Raw genomic sequence first — 12600 nt, 5'->3', positions numbered from 1 at the left:
TCAACGAAGTGGACTATCGTCATCACGTAGAAATTTATAAGCGGCCAAATTACTTTAAACGTGTGGCGATGTTGATTCTAAATGTGGAGGGGAAAAACCGGAGGACCCGAAGAAAAATTAACGTGACCAAGGGGAGAGAGAGAGAGATACCGCAAACTCCAAATATACAGCAGCAGGCGTCAGAGTCGGGATTGAACCCCCCGACCTCCTGTATACCAGGCGAGGTAGTCAACATCTCTCCGGTGGGGTGCCAGAAACCCTGCTGGTGACGCTGCGGCTTGCGGGCACTTCGTCGGACCCTTGTGCGTTGGCGCGTCAGGCGAGCTCCGTCTCTGTGCGGCCCACCAACCTCTGCCTTGGGACTTTTCCCCCAGACGCTCACTTTTTTCCCGCGTTGCGCCTCGGCCGCTTGTCCCCCGCAGAGGATAGAGAAGAAGGAGGAGGAAGGCTCCAGGGCGGAGGCAGCGCAGCCTCAGCAGCAGCAGCCGCAGCGGCAGCCGCAGCAGCAGCAGCCGCAGCAGCAGCAGCAGCAGCCGCAGCGGCAGCAACAGCCGCAGCAGCAGCCGCAGCAGCAGCCGCAGCAGCAGCGAATGAGCAGCAGCAGTTCGGTGTCGATGTCGCGGGTCGTCTACAAGACGGTGGTGATCACTGGCGAGCCCGACCTGCTCAAGGGCTCCTCCGACGAGAAGGACGACTCATCCTCCTCCGGCGGCGGTGGCGACGGCGACGCTCGCACCGGGCCCGGCGTCCAGACGGCTCCCTCGTCGGGCGGCAGGAGGAGCGAGGAGGAGGAGAGAGCAAAGACGGAGAAGAGAGCGGCGGCGGAGGAGGAGGTCGTCGGACGCGTGGCCGCCCCGCCCCGAGCGGTCCCCCACGACGGGGCCGAGGCGACGGGCGCAGGCGAGGCCCAGGCTTCGGGCGGAGCACCCGGGGAGGAGGCCGAGGGGGCCGCGGGGGACGTCGACTTCCTGGAGAGGGAGATGATGAAGGTGGCCGTGGCGCTGAGGAAGGGGGCGGCCGGCGGGCACGGCGACGAGGGGAAGCCCAAAGCCAACGGGGCCGACGCGTCCGAGTCGGAGACCAGCGAGTCGGAGGAGGAGCGCGGTTTTGAGGTGAGGGCCGCGTGTGTGTCCGTGTGTGCGTCAGCGGCGGTTAGCGCGGTTAGCGCGCGACGCCACGAATCCAGCGGTCCTGGGCCTCCCCTAGGTCTACTCGGCCTCAAATGAGTACCTGGTGCGGGCGCGTGGTGCTGACCACCCACCTCCTCGTGAGCCGTGCCGGCCTTCATAGGTGCTGCTCGCTAACAGCACTTGCCCCAACAGTCTGTTCAGGCTCCTTGAAGCAGAAAGTCCCCCAAACAAACCTCAAAAAGTTGCAAGGTCGCCCCATATCTTCACCGTCATCATGAAACAGCCATGGTCATTCCACTGCTGGATGAAAGCCTCAAGCTGCCTCAGGTCTGTGACCGGCGGGGTTGATGCGGCATTACCCCACGGTCTCACCCGGCGGCGTCACCACACGGCACCACAAGGCGGCAGCAGAGGCACGCACCGCGGTGTGTCGCCGTGTCCGCATTGCGCCGCTGCAGGGCGCTGTCGCTCCACTCTTCTGCAGCGCAATAAGATAAACACTCAACAATGTTTTTTATTACACCAGGTAAGGCCTCACTGAGCTACAGGAGCGAACTGGCTATCACCAATGATAGCCCAATTGTAAGTGGCTTATCATGTAGGAATGTATACTCTGTATGCGTGATGTTGATTCTAAACGTGCAGAGAAAAAATCGGAGGACCCGGAGAAAAATCCACACGACCATAGGGAGAGAGAGAGAGAGACGCAAACTCCAAATATACAGCAGGCGTCAGGGTCGGGATCAAATCCACGACCTCCTGTGTAGCAGGTGAAGTCGTCAACATCTCCGGGCCACCGCGGTGGCTCAGGCGAGCTGATTTCTCTGGTGCCTCTTCACGACGTCCCGGGCTTCGTTCGCCAGGCTCCATCGCTTGCCGGGACTTCTTTTCTGGAGTAAATATAGCCGGGCGATGTTGATCCGCACTTTGCTGCTCGTATTGAAGGGTGCTTGAAGTGAGACGGCGAACAAAAACCTCGATCGATTGGGACCCATGGAGCACGCGCTAACAGCCGCTATGCGGACCGGGAAGAAAGAGCGAACTGGCGATGTGGGAAAACTGTCGCAGCGTGTCCTGTAGCAACATGCTCTGTCACAGTACACCCTGTCACAGTACACCCTGTCACAGTACACCCTGTCGCAGTACACCCTGTCACAGTACACCCTGTCGCAGTACACCCTGTCGCAGTACACCCTGTCGCAGTACACCCTGTTGCAGTACACCCTGTCACAGTACGCCTTGTCACAGTACACCCTGTCACAGTACGCCCTGTCGCAGTACGCCCTGTCGCAGTACGCCCTGTCGCAGTACGCCCTCTCGCAGTACGCCCTGTCCCAGTACGCCCTGTCGCAGTACGCCCTGTCCCAGTACGCCCTGTCGCAGTACGCCCTGTTGCAGTACACCCTGTCACAGTACACCCTGTCACAGTACGCCTTGTCACAGTACGCCTTGTCACAGTACGCCCTGTCACAGTACACCCTGTCACAGTACACCTTGTCACAGTACACCTTGTCACAGTACACCCTGTCACAGTACACCCTGTCACAGTACACCTTGTCACAGTACACCTTGTCACAGTACGCTGATTCAGGACGCCCAACCAGACGTCCCTTGTGTATGGCGCGCAACTCAAATTTCGTGAAAGCGAAAATTCGGAAATCGGGACTTCGCAATTGGAGGAATGCATGCATGCATGTTGAGTTGTTTTTTACTTTGTACGGGAGGAAATCGGAGAACGCGGAGGAAGCCCAGACAGGCCATGGAGGAGAACGTACTGACGTCACACAGAACAGCGGCGGTGTCGGGAATCGAACTCCAATGCTTCCCGCTGGGAGGCGCGAGCATCACCACTGCGATGCCGCCCACGCTCACACGCTCACACGTGTGTGTCTGTCCGTGTGTGTGCGTGTGTGTGTGTGTGTACCTGTGTGTGTGTACGTGTGTGTGTACGTGTGTGCGTGTGCGGAACACAGCCACCTCTGATCGCCACGGAGAGCGTGAGCTTCAGCGAGGTGTCGCACACGGGGAGGGCGGACTTCTCCACCACGGACGTTCCCATCGTGCACACGCACACCAAGACCATCACCTACGCGGCCACGCAGGTACCAGACGTGCGGATATCACTCGGATAAGGGACAGCGGTCGACGTCTCTCCCATGTGTTCCCGGCGTCTCTCCGCCTCCCCGCGTGAAATCCAAAAGTGCTTCTCACCTGACTGTCGTCCCCGCGGCCTTGAGCGTCGCCACCGCACCACCCTGCCGCGCCCGCCGGGCCCGTGACCGTAGCTCGTACGACGTTAGCCGGCGCCTCGCGTTGTCCCGGCGGCGTCGCTCCCAACCGCCGGAGCCGTGCGAAACGTCGGCCTCTGCCGGGGCCGTGGCCTGACAACCGGCGGCGGTGACGGTGATGCCGACGTTGTGGTTCTCTCGCCAGGAGGGGCGCGGAGGCGAGGCGTCCGAGTCGAGTGTCTTGCCCGAAATGGCCGGCTTCTCGGCAGAGTCCGTTGCCACCACGACCACCACGCACATCACCAAGGTAGGGCGGCAACCCCCCCAGTGATGGCTGTCGTCCCCCCCCCCCCCCCCCCCCCCCCGTGGCTCGCCGCCTGTCCTGCAAATGGCTGATAGTCTGCCAGTAGGGGGGTGATGATTGCTCGTGCTGGTGATTTGTGGGTAATTTTTTTCAAAGTTGCCAAATGTGGACCGTGACCCCGGTGGGGTGGTGCAGCTCAATCAGTCAGCCCACGGTACCTGGATCTGTCCCGTGACCTCCTGCCAGCGGGCATTCGACACTTGGCCTTACAGTGCACATAGCCTTGGTGACATCACCGACACTTGTTGGCGAATGGCGGCTGTTGTTGTGGTGGCGCTGTGCGTGTGTGTGGTGGTTGCGTGTGTGTGTGGTGGCTGTGTGTTTGTGGTGGTGGCGTGTGTGTGTGTTGGCTCTGTGTGTGTGTGTGTTGGCTGTGTGTGTGTGTGGTGGCTTTCTGTGTGTGTGTGGTGGTGGCGTGTGTGTGTGTGTGGTGGCTCTGTGCGTGTGTGTGGTGGCTCTCTGTGTGCATGTGTGTGTGATGGCTCTCTCTGTGTGTGTGTGTGGTGGCTCTCTGTGTGTGTGTGTGTGGTGGCTCTCTGTGTGTGTGTGTGTGTGGTGGCTCTCTGTGTGTGTGTATGGTGGTGGCGTGTGTGTGTGTGTGGTGGTGGCGTGTGCGTGTGTGTGGTGGTGGCTCTCTGTGTGTGTGTGGTGGCTATGTGTGTGTGCGGTGGCTCTGTGTGTGTGTGTGTGTGGTGGCTCTGTGTGTGTGTGTGGTGGCTCTGTGTCTGTGTGTGTGTCTGTGTGTGGTGTTGGCTGTGTGTGTGCTGGCTGTGTGTGTTGGCGCTGTGTGTGTGCTGGCTGTGTGTGTTGGCGCTGTGTGTGTGTTGGCTGTGTGTGTGTGTGTGTGCTGGCTGTGTGTGTGGTGGCTGTGTGTGTGGTGGCTGTGTGTGTGTGTTGGCTGTGTGTGTGTATGTATGTGTGTGTGTTGGCTGTGTGTGGGTGTTGGCTGTGTGTATGTTGGCTGTGTGTATGTGTGTATGTATGTGTGTATGTTGGCTGTGTGTGTGTGCTCTGTGTGGCTGTGTGTGTGTGGTGTTGGCTCTGTGTGTGTGTGTGTGGTGACTCTCTGTGTGTGTGTTGGCTGTGTGTGTATGTGTGTGTGTTGGCTGTGTGTATGTTTGCTGTGTGTGTGTGTATGTATGTGTGTGTTGGCTGTGTGTGTTGGCTGTGTGTGTTGGCTGTGTGTGTTGGCTGTGTGTGTTGGCTGTGTGTGTGTGTGTTGGCTGTGTGTGTGTATGTATGTGTGTATGTGTGTTGGCTCTGTGTGTGTGTTGGCTGTGTGTGTGTTGGCTCTGTGTGTGTGTGGTGACTCTGTGTGTGTGTTGGCTGTGTGTGTATGTGTGTGTGTGTGTTGGCTGTGTATGTGTGTGTGTATGTGTGTAATCTGTGTGTGACCGCGTCTCTCACCGTGCTCGTAGACGGTGAAGGGAGGCATTTCGGAGACGCGCATCGAGAAGCGCATCGTCATCATGGCCGACACCGACATCGACCATGACCAGGTGTGTGCACGCGCGTGGCCTCCCCTAGGTTGACTCGGCCTCAAATGAGTACCCGGTGCATAAACAGCAGCGGGAGTAGTAACCACGGCGTGTGCCGTGCGGCGTTCGCTCGCGGTTCCAATGCCGGGCGCCCATTTGAGACGAGGGAGGAGTCCGCGCCCGATGTAGCCGGCGGCGCGCAATATTTGGGCTGCGTGACGGCCGCTCGCGACCTCGTCCCCGAGTCTGGGGATGCGTGAAAGTCGTGCCGTGATGGAACACTGCGTGACTTCTAAATTTAGAAATGTAAAGCCCTCTGTGCGGACACCGGACGGATTTTAATCCGTCCCATCTGTACGGATGAACACTGCGGAAGTTAAAAATCCCAGCAAGCGGCGGTGGCGACTGCGGCGTCACGCTGCTCCACGTTTCAAGAATTTTCCTAGCAAATCGCTCAATCGGGATTTCTTCGTGGCGACCATCGCCCCCCCCGCCCCTCTACCCCGAAAAATTGGCGGGACCACCCTCCTGAAGAAAAGAGGTCTCCGAGACCCGGCGAGGTTGTCGTGGGTAAACAAGCCCAATCGCGATGACAAAAACAACGATAACCGGTTGTCACGTGGCTCAAATAAGTGGCAAGAGAGAATAGCGGGGGGTGAGTGGAGGAAGACCTCGGCCATCTCTGCTCTCGGGCTCCAGCCAGCGGGGAACGGGAGCGGTCTCAGACAATATCCAAGCTTCCAGCGTGGACGCCCGGTGGGGAGCAGGAATGGGCAGCGGAGCGCAGGGAGGCTGCCTCCGACGCCGCCTGTGGTGGGAAGGAGCCGGTAGGCGCCGGCTTGCTGCCTCCTCTGACGACAGTGTGAGGCCGGCGGTGGTCCACGATGCGGGGCGTGCAGCGTCGCCTTGAAGTCGTCGGGTTTCTTATGAATGTCGCCCAGAAGTGGGTGGAAAATGCTATCCAAGGCTACAAGTACCTTGAGGGTGTGTGAGTGTTCGGGAACGCGTAGGCTCGGGTGTGAATGTCGGGATAAAGGGGTCATCCTGCGGCCTATTGTGAGCGCACCGTGTGGTGCTAGAGGTACGCTACGGTGTGAAAGCGAGCAGGGTGGCTGGTCTAAAAAATTTAAGACAAACCAAACCTCTTGAATCGCCTCAAGTTTTGGTTGCTGCCTCACTCGACCTGACCCACACTACACACGGGCGTGACTTGGCTGACCACAAATACAATGGTGGCGGCGATGAAGGCGAGCCTGTGAAAGTAAGCACGAAACAAACACATCGGTGCTGCGACTGGCGGCTTCGGTTTTCTCATCTCGCGGCGATGGCGCTCTGGAGCGGGAGATTTCTCCCCTCGTGAGTGAAGCTGCGATGAGGCTTGGCCCCTGGGAATACGCTGCGTTGCTCCGCAGCGATCCGTCACCCTGTCGGCTTGTTGTGGCCAGCCCCTTGCTTTGACCTCCTGTGTCTCGGCCCATTTAACAGTTGTAAAAGTTTACTACTTGTTTAAAAAAAAAATACTGGTAGGAACCTCCTGATTACACCAGCCCACAGGGGATTATTGTGTCCGTCGTGCAGGGAGGGGCTGGGTGGGGAGGGGAGGGTGGGGAGGGGCTGGGTGGGGAGGGGAGGGTGGGGAGGGGCTGGGTGGGGAGGGGAGGGTGGGGAGGGGCTGGGTGGGGGAGGGTGGGGCGGATCTGGGTTGGGAGGGTGGGGAGGGGCTGTGGGTGGGGAGGGTGGGGAGGGGCTGGGTGGGAGGGGTGGGGCTGGGCTGGTCACCCCGTGGTGCCCTTATAAAACTCAACGTTTAACCTACTCACGCCGGCTTGTGCCCGCCCTCACAGTCGGCCATATTTGCGGAATACACCACGCGGCCGTTGACCCTGGCCATTGACCGAGAAACCCAACGTTCCTACCAGCTCCCTCCGCAGGAATGTGTTTTTTTACTTGTTTTGAAGCTTTCGTGACTGCAGGAATTACTATTTATTTTACCAGGTAAGGGCCCCACTGAGTGACCCCACCATCACAAATGAAAGCTCAATGAAGTGGCTTCTCATCGGCGTGTGGACATTTATAGCAGCGGCCAAACGTGCGATGTTGATTCTGAATGTGGAGGGGAAAACTGGAGGACCCGCAGAAAAATCTACGTGATCACGGGGAGAGAGAGGCACTCAAACTTCAAATAGGGGTTGGGATCGAACGCACGTCCTCCTGTATACCAGGCGAGGTAGTTAACACATCTCTACCATGGCGTGCGTGTGACGACCTCTGTGTGTATGACAGTGGGGAGCGGTAGTGTAGCGGTTAGCGCACTGCGCGATGAACCCGGCGACCCGGGTTCGATTCCCACTCACGGCAAACACCAGTGGCGATTATCTAAACCGGTCATGGGCCTCCCCTAGGTCGACTCAGCCTCAATTTAGTACCTGGTGCGGTGTGTAAACATCGCCACTAGGGAGACAAAGGCGGTCGGGCATGGTTGCTGGCCACCCACCCCCTCGTGTGCCGTGCCGGCCTTCATAGGTACTCGCTAACAGCACTTGCCCCCTCCAGTCTGTTAAGGCTATACGGGGGATCTTTGTCTTTTTTTGTGTGTATGAAAATCTGTGTGTGACGACCTGCGTGTGTGACGACCTGCGTGTGTGACGACCTCCATGTGACGACCTCCATGTGACGACCTGGGTGTGTGCGTGTGACGACCTGCGTGTGTACGTGTGACGACCTGCGTGTGACGACCTCCATGTGACGACCTCCATGTGACGACCTGTGTGTGACAACCTCCATGTGACGACCTCCGTCTGATGACCTCCGTGTGACGACCTCCGTGTGACGACCTGTGTGTGACGACCTCCGTGTGACGACCTCCGTGTGACGACCTCCGTGTGACGACCTGCGTGTGACGACCTGTGTGTGACGACCTCCGTGTGACGACCTCCGTGTGACGACCTGTGTGTGACGACCTGTGTGTGACGACCTCCGTGTGACGACCTCCGTGTGACGACCTGTGTGTGACGACCTCCGTCTGATGACCTCCGTGTGACGACCTGTGTGTGACGACCTGTGTGTGACGACCTCCGTCTGATGACCTCCGTGTGACGACCTGCGTGTGACGACCTCCGTGTGACGACCTGCGTGTGACGACCTGCGTGTGACGACCTCCGTGTGACGACCTGCGTGTGACGACCTCCGTGTGACGAACTCCGTGTGACGACCTGCGTGTGACGACCTCCGTGTGACGACCTCCGTGTGACGACCTCCGTGTGACGACCTGTGTGTGACGACCTCCGTGTGACGACCTGTGTGTGACGACCTGTGTGTGACGACCTGCGTGTGACGACCTGCGTGTGACGACCTGCGTGTGACGACCTCCGTGTGTCGACCTCCGTGTGACGACCTCCGTGTGACGACCTGCGTGTGACGACCTCCGTGTGACGACCTCCGTGTGACGACCTGCGTGTGACGACCTCCGTGTGACGACCTGTGTGTGGCGACCTCCGTGTGACGACCTGCGTGTGACGACCTCCGTGTGACGACCTGCGTGTGACGACCTGCGTGTGATGACCTGCGTGTGACGACCTCCGTGTGACGACCTCCGTGTGATGACCTCCGTGTGACGACCTCCGTGTGACGACCTCCGTGTGACGACCTCCGTGTGACGACCTGCGTGTGACGACCTGAGTGTGATGACCTGTGTGTGACGACCTGTGTGTGACGACCTCCGTCTGATGACCTCCGTGTGACGACCTGTGTGTGACGACCTCCGTGTGATGACCTCCGTGTGACGACCTGTGTGTGACGACCTGTGTGTGACGACCTGTGTGTGACGACCTCCGTCTGATGACCTCCGTGTGACGACCTGTGTGTGACGACCTCCGTGTGATGACCTGCGTGTGACGACCTGTGTGTGACGACCTCCGTGTGACGACCTGTGTGTGACGACCTGCGTGTGACTACCTGCGTGTGACGACCTCCGTGTGACGACCTGTGTGTGACAACCTCCGTATGACGACTTCCATGTGACGACCTGCGTGTGACGACCTCCATGTGACGAACTCCGTGTGACGACCTGCGTGTGACGACCTCCGTGTGACGATCTCCGTGTGACGATCTCCGTGTGACGACCTGTGTGTGACGACCTCCGTGTGACGACCTGTGTGTGACGACCTCCGTGTGACGACCTGCGTGTGACGACCTCCGTGTGACGATCTCCGTGTGACGACCTGCGTGTGACAACCTCCTTGTGACGATCTCCGTGTGACGACCTGCGTGTGACGACCTCCGTGTGACGACCTGTGTGTGTGACGACCTGCGTGTGTGCGTGTGACGACCTCCATGTAACGACCTGTGTGTGACGACCTCCGTGTGACGACCTGTGTGTGACAACCTGCGTGTGTGCGTGTGACGACCTGTGCGTGTGACGACCTGCGTGTGTGCATGTGACGGACCTCCGTGTGACGACCTGTGTGTGACAACCTCCATGTGACGACCTGCGTGTGACGACCTCCGTGTGACGACCTGCGTGTGACGACCTGTGCGTGTGTGTGGTGTGTTGTTTATTCTGAGCAGGCCCTGGCCCAGGCAATCCGCGAGGCCAAGGAGCAGCACCCCGACATGGCGGTCACCAAGGTGGTCGTGCACAAGGAGACGGACGTCTCGATCGAGGACGACGACGACGACGAGGAGGAGCAGCGCCCCTGAGGGCCGCTGCCCCGCACCCCCCTCCCTGCCCAGGTGACGCCGCAGCCCGTCGGCCTCCCGACCCTCACGGTGCCCCCTTGCTGCGCACTGCGCGTCTGAGCCGCGCCAAGTCAGCCTATCGGGAGGGGGGATGCACCAGCTTGTTTTTCCACTGCGGAAGTCGAGCCGTGGAGACTAAGACTATCTTTATTGTGCCGGGTGAGGCCCAAATGAGCTGTGTAGTTCTTTTTCGGAAGCGACTTGGCCATCACAGTTGAATAGCCCAACGACAAGTGGCTTATCACGGGTAAATGTATAGCGGCAGCAGCCAAATTCTCTAAACGCGTGACGTTGATTCTAAATGTGGATGGCAAAAAAAAATCGGAGGACCCGGAGAAGAAAAAAATCCACGCGGCCACAGGGAGCAGGCGTCAGGGTCGGGATCGAACCCACGAACCTCCTGTACACCAGGCGAGGTAGTTAACATCTCCTAGCCACCGTGATGATGAGAGAGAGAGACACCAGAGACTCCAAATATACAGGTGCCAGGGTCAGGCTTGAGCCTACGACCACCTGCATACCAGGCGAGATCGTTCACATCTAGCCACCGTGTCGATTTTTTGTTAAGTTCGAGGTTCAAGTTTGTGGGTCTTCTTTGTTTTATCATGTTGGGTGCTATGGGCTTGAGCCGTGCAGTGCACGCACGCACAAAGGAAAAGACAAAGATCCCCCAGAATAGCCTGAACAGACTGCTGGGGCAAGTGCTGTTAGCGAGCACCTATGAAGGCTGGCACGGCACACGAGGGGGTGAGTGGCCAACACCACGCCCGGCCGCCTTTGTCTCCACAATGGCGATGTTTACACACCACACCAGGTACTCATCATTTTAGGCTGAGTCGACCTAGGGGAGGCCCAGCAACGGTTCTGATAATTGTCACTGGTGTTGGCCGTGAGCGGGAATCCAACTCGGGTCGCCGGGTTCATAGCGCAGCGTGCCAACCGCTGCACCACCGCTCCCCACACACACAACACGTGTACACGCACACAATACGTGTACACGCACACAACATGTGTACACGCACACAAGATGTGTACACGCACACACACACACCTGGCAGACTGCCGTGTGTGTGAGTGCGGCGGTCTGCTGCCGATGCTCACTGGTGATGTCTGTTTGGCGGTGGCGGCGGGGTGCGTGTGTGGTGCGTGCGTGTGGTTTGTGCGTGCGATGTGTGGTGCGTGCGTGTGGTGCGTGTGGTGCGTGTGGTGCGTGCGTGTGGTGCGTGCGTGTGGTGCGTGTGGCGGTGCGGGCATGTGGCGGTGCGTGTGGCGCGTGCGTGTGGTGCGTGCGTGTGGCGCTGTGTGTGGTGCGGGCGTGTGGCGGTGCGTGCGTGTGGCGGTGCGTGCGTGTGGTGCGTGCGTGTGGCGGTGCGGGCGGCGGTGCATGTGGTGCGTGCGTGTGGTGCGTGTGGTGCGTGCGTGCGTGTGGTGCGTGCGTGTGGCGGTGCGGGCATGTGGCGGTGCGTGTGGCGGTGCGTGTGGTGCGTGCGTGTGGCGGTGCATGTGGTGCGTGCGTGCGGCGGTGCGTGCGTGGCGCTATGTGTGGTGCGTGCGTGTGGTGTGTGCGTGTGACGGTGCGTGCGTGTGGTGCGTGCATGTGGCGGTGCGTGCGTGTGGTGCGTGCGTGTGGTGCGTGCATGTGGCGGTGTGTGCGTGTGGTGCGTGCGTGTGCGTGGTGTCCTCAGCGGCTGGCAGGAGGGGTGGAGCCACGGGGCCGTGGGGAGGTCACCCCGCGAGCGTCGCGCCACAGGAACCACTCCCGTGCCGCAGCGGCGGCCCCCGCCACACGCCAGGGGGGGGGACGTCACACGCCAGGGGGACGTCGCCCACCCACCCACCCTCGGCTCCGCTGTTGCCCGCGGTTGTCGGCGCTCATTCCGCCGCCCCTGACTCGAACCACGCTTCACGATTTGTGTTTTTTTGTTTCTCTCTCGCTCTTGATCTCAGATTATTATTATTTTTTTACGTTGTCCGTTAACGTTTTGCTTTTTATTCCGTTCGCTCGTGCGCGTTTTTAATCGTGCACGCGGGAAAGGAAAAATAAAACCTCGCAAAGGGGCCTCCTGCCAAAATCCCCACAGCCTGGGAGGCTGCCACGAGTTTCTAATGGACTTGGGGGGCTGCCGCGAGTTTCTAATGGACTTGGGGGGCTGCCGCGAGTTTCTAATGGACTTGGGGGGCTGCCGCGAGTTTCTAATGGACTTGAGGGGCTGCCGCGAGTTTCTAATGGACTTGGGGGGCTGCCGCGAGTTTCTAACGGCCTCGCGCTCCTTCGGTCTGGAGCCACCGGCTCTCCACCGTACTACATCTCGGATGATAAAGTCTTTAACTGGCCACGATTAACGTTTTTAGTATTTTTCTCATTTTAAATCTTCGCTTAAAGACCAACAACGCTCGCTGTCCTTCAGCCTGATGAGGCTGCTGCTGCTGCCGCGTTCTTCAGCGTTGGAAGTGGCGGTGGTTGCTTTCCTGCTTCCCCGTGGCGAACCGGCCTTCGCTTCCAGGGGTAACTGCTGGCCTGTGCTAAACAACAGCAAGAACTAAACTTGTTTTAGTTTTACCACGTAAGGCCCACTGAGCTGTGCAGCTCTTTTTTCAGAAGCTGCCTTGGCCACAGATGAGAGCTCGACAAAGCGGCTCAGCGTCGCATGGACATGTATGTC

General features: G+C 59.3%; 1 protein-coding gene across 4 annotated transcripts in view; it reads left to right on the top strand.

Moving 5' to 3' along the window:
- LOC144726209 (protein 4.1-like) overlaps nucleotides 1–12276 on the top strand; it is an 80103-nt gene extending 67827 nt beyond the window's left edge. For all 4 annotated transcript variants that reach the window (XM_078604724.1, XM_078604725.1, XM_078604723.1 and 1 more), the window contains exons 15-20: nucleotides 423–1112; nucleotides 3104–3232; nucleotides 3564–3665; nucleotides 5141–5221; nucleotides 9767–9931; nucleotides 11623–12276. In XM_078604724.1, coding sequence (XP_078460850.1) covers nucleotides 423–1112; nucleotides 3104–3232; nucleotides 3564–3665; nucleotides 5141–5221; nucleotides 9767–9898 — 1134 coding nt within the window. In that variant the 3' untranslated portion in view covers nucleotides 9899–9931; nucleotides 11623–12276. The remainder of the gene's footprint in view (nucleotides 1–422; nucleotides 1113–3103; nucleotides 3233–3563; nucleotides 3666–5140; nucleotides 5222–9766; nucleotides 9932–11622) is intronic.
- The last annotated feature ends 324 nt before the right edge of the window (nucleotides 12277–12600 follow it).

This window comes from Lampetra planeri, chromosome 23 (genome assembly GCF_965212315.1).
Source record: "Lampetra planeri chromosome 23, kcLamPlan1.2.h2, whole genome shotgun sequence".
Lineage (NCBI taxonomy): Eukaryota > Metazoa > Chordata > Hyperoartia > Petromyzontiformes > Petromyzontidae > Lampetra > Lampetra planeri.
Note: the sequence above shows the minus strand (reverse complement) of the source record. Positions and strands in the feature narration are given on the sequence as shown.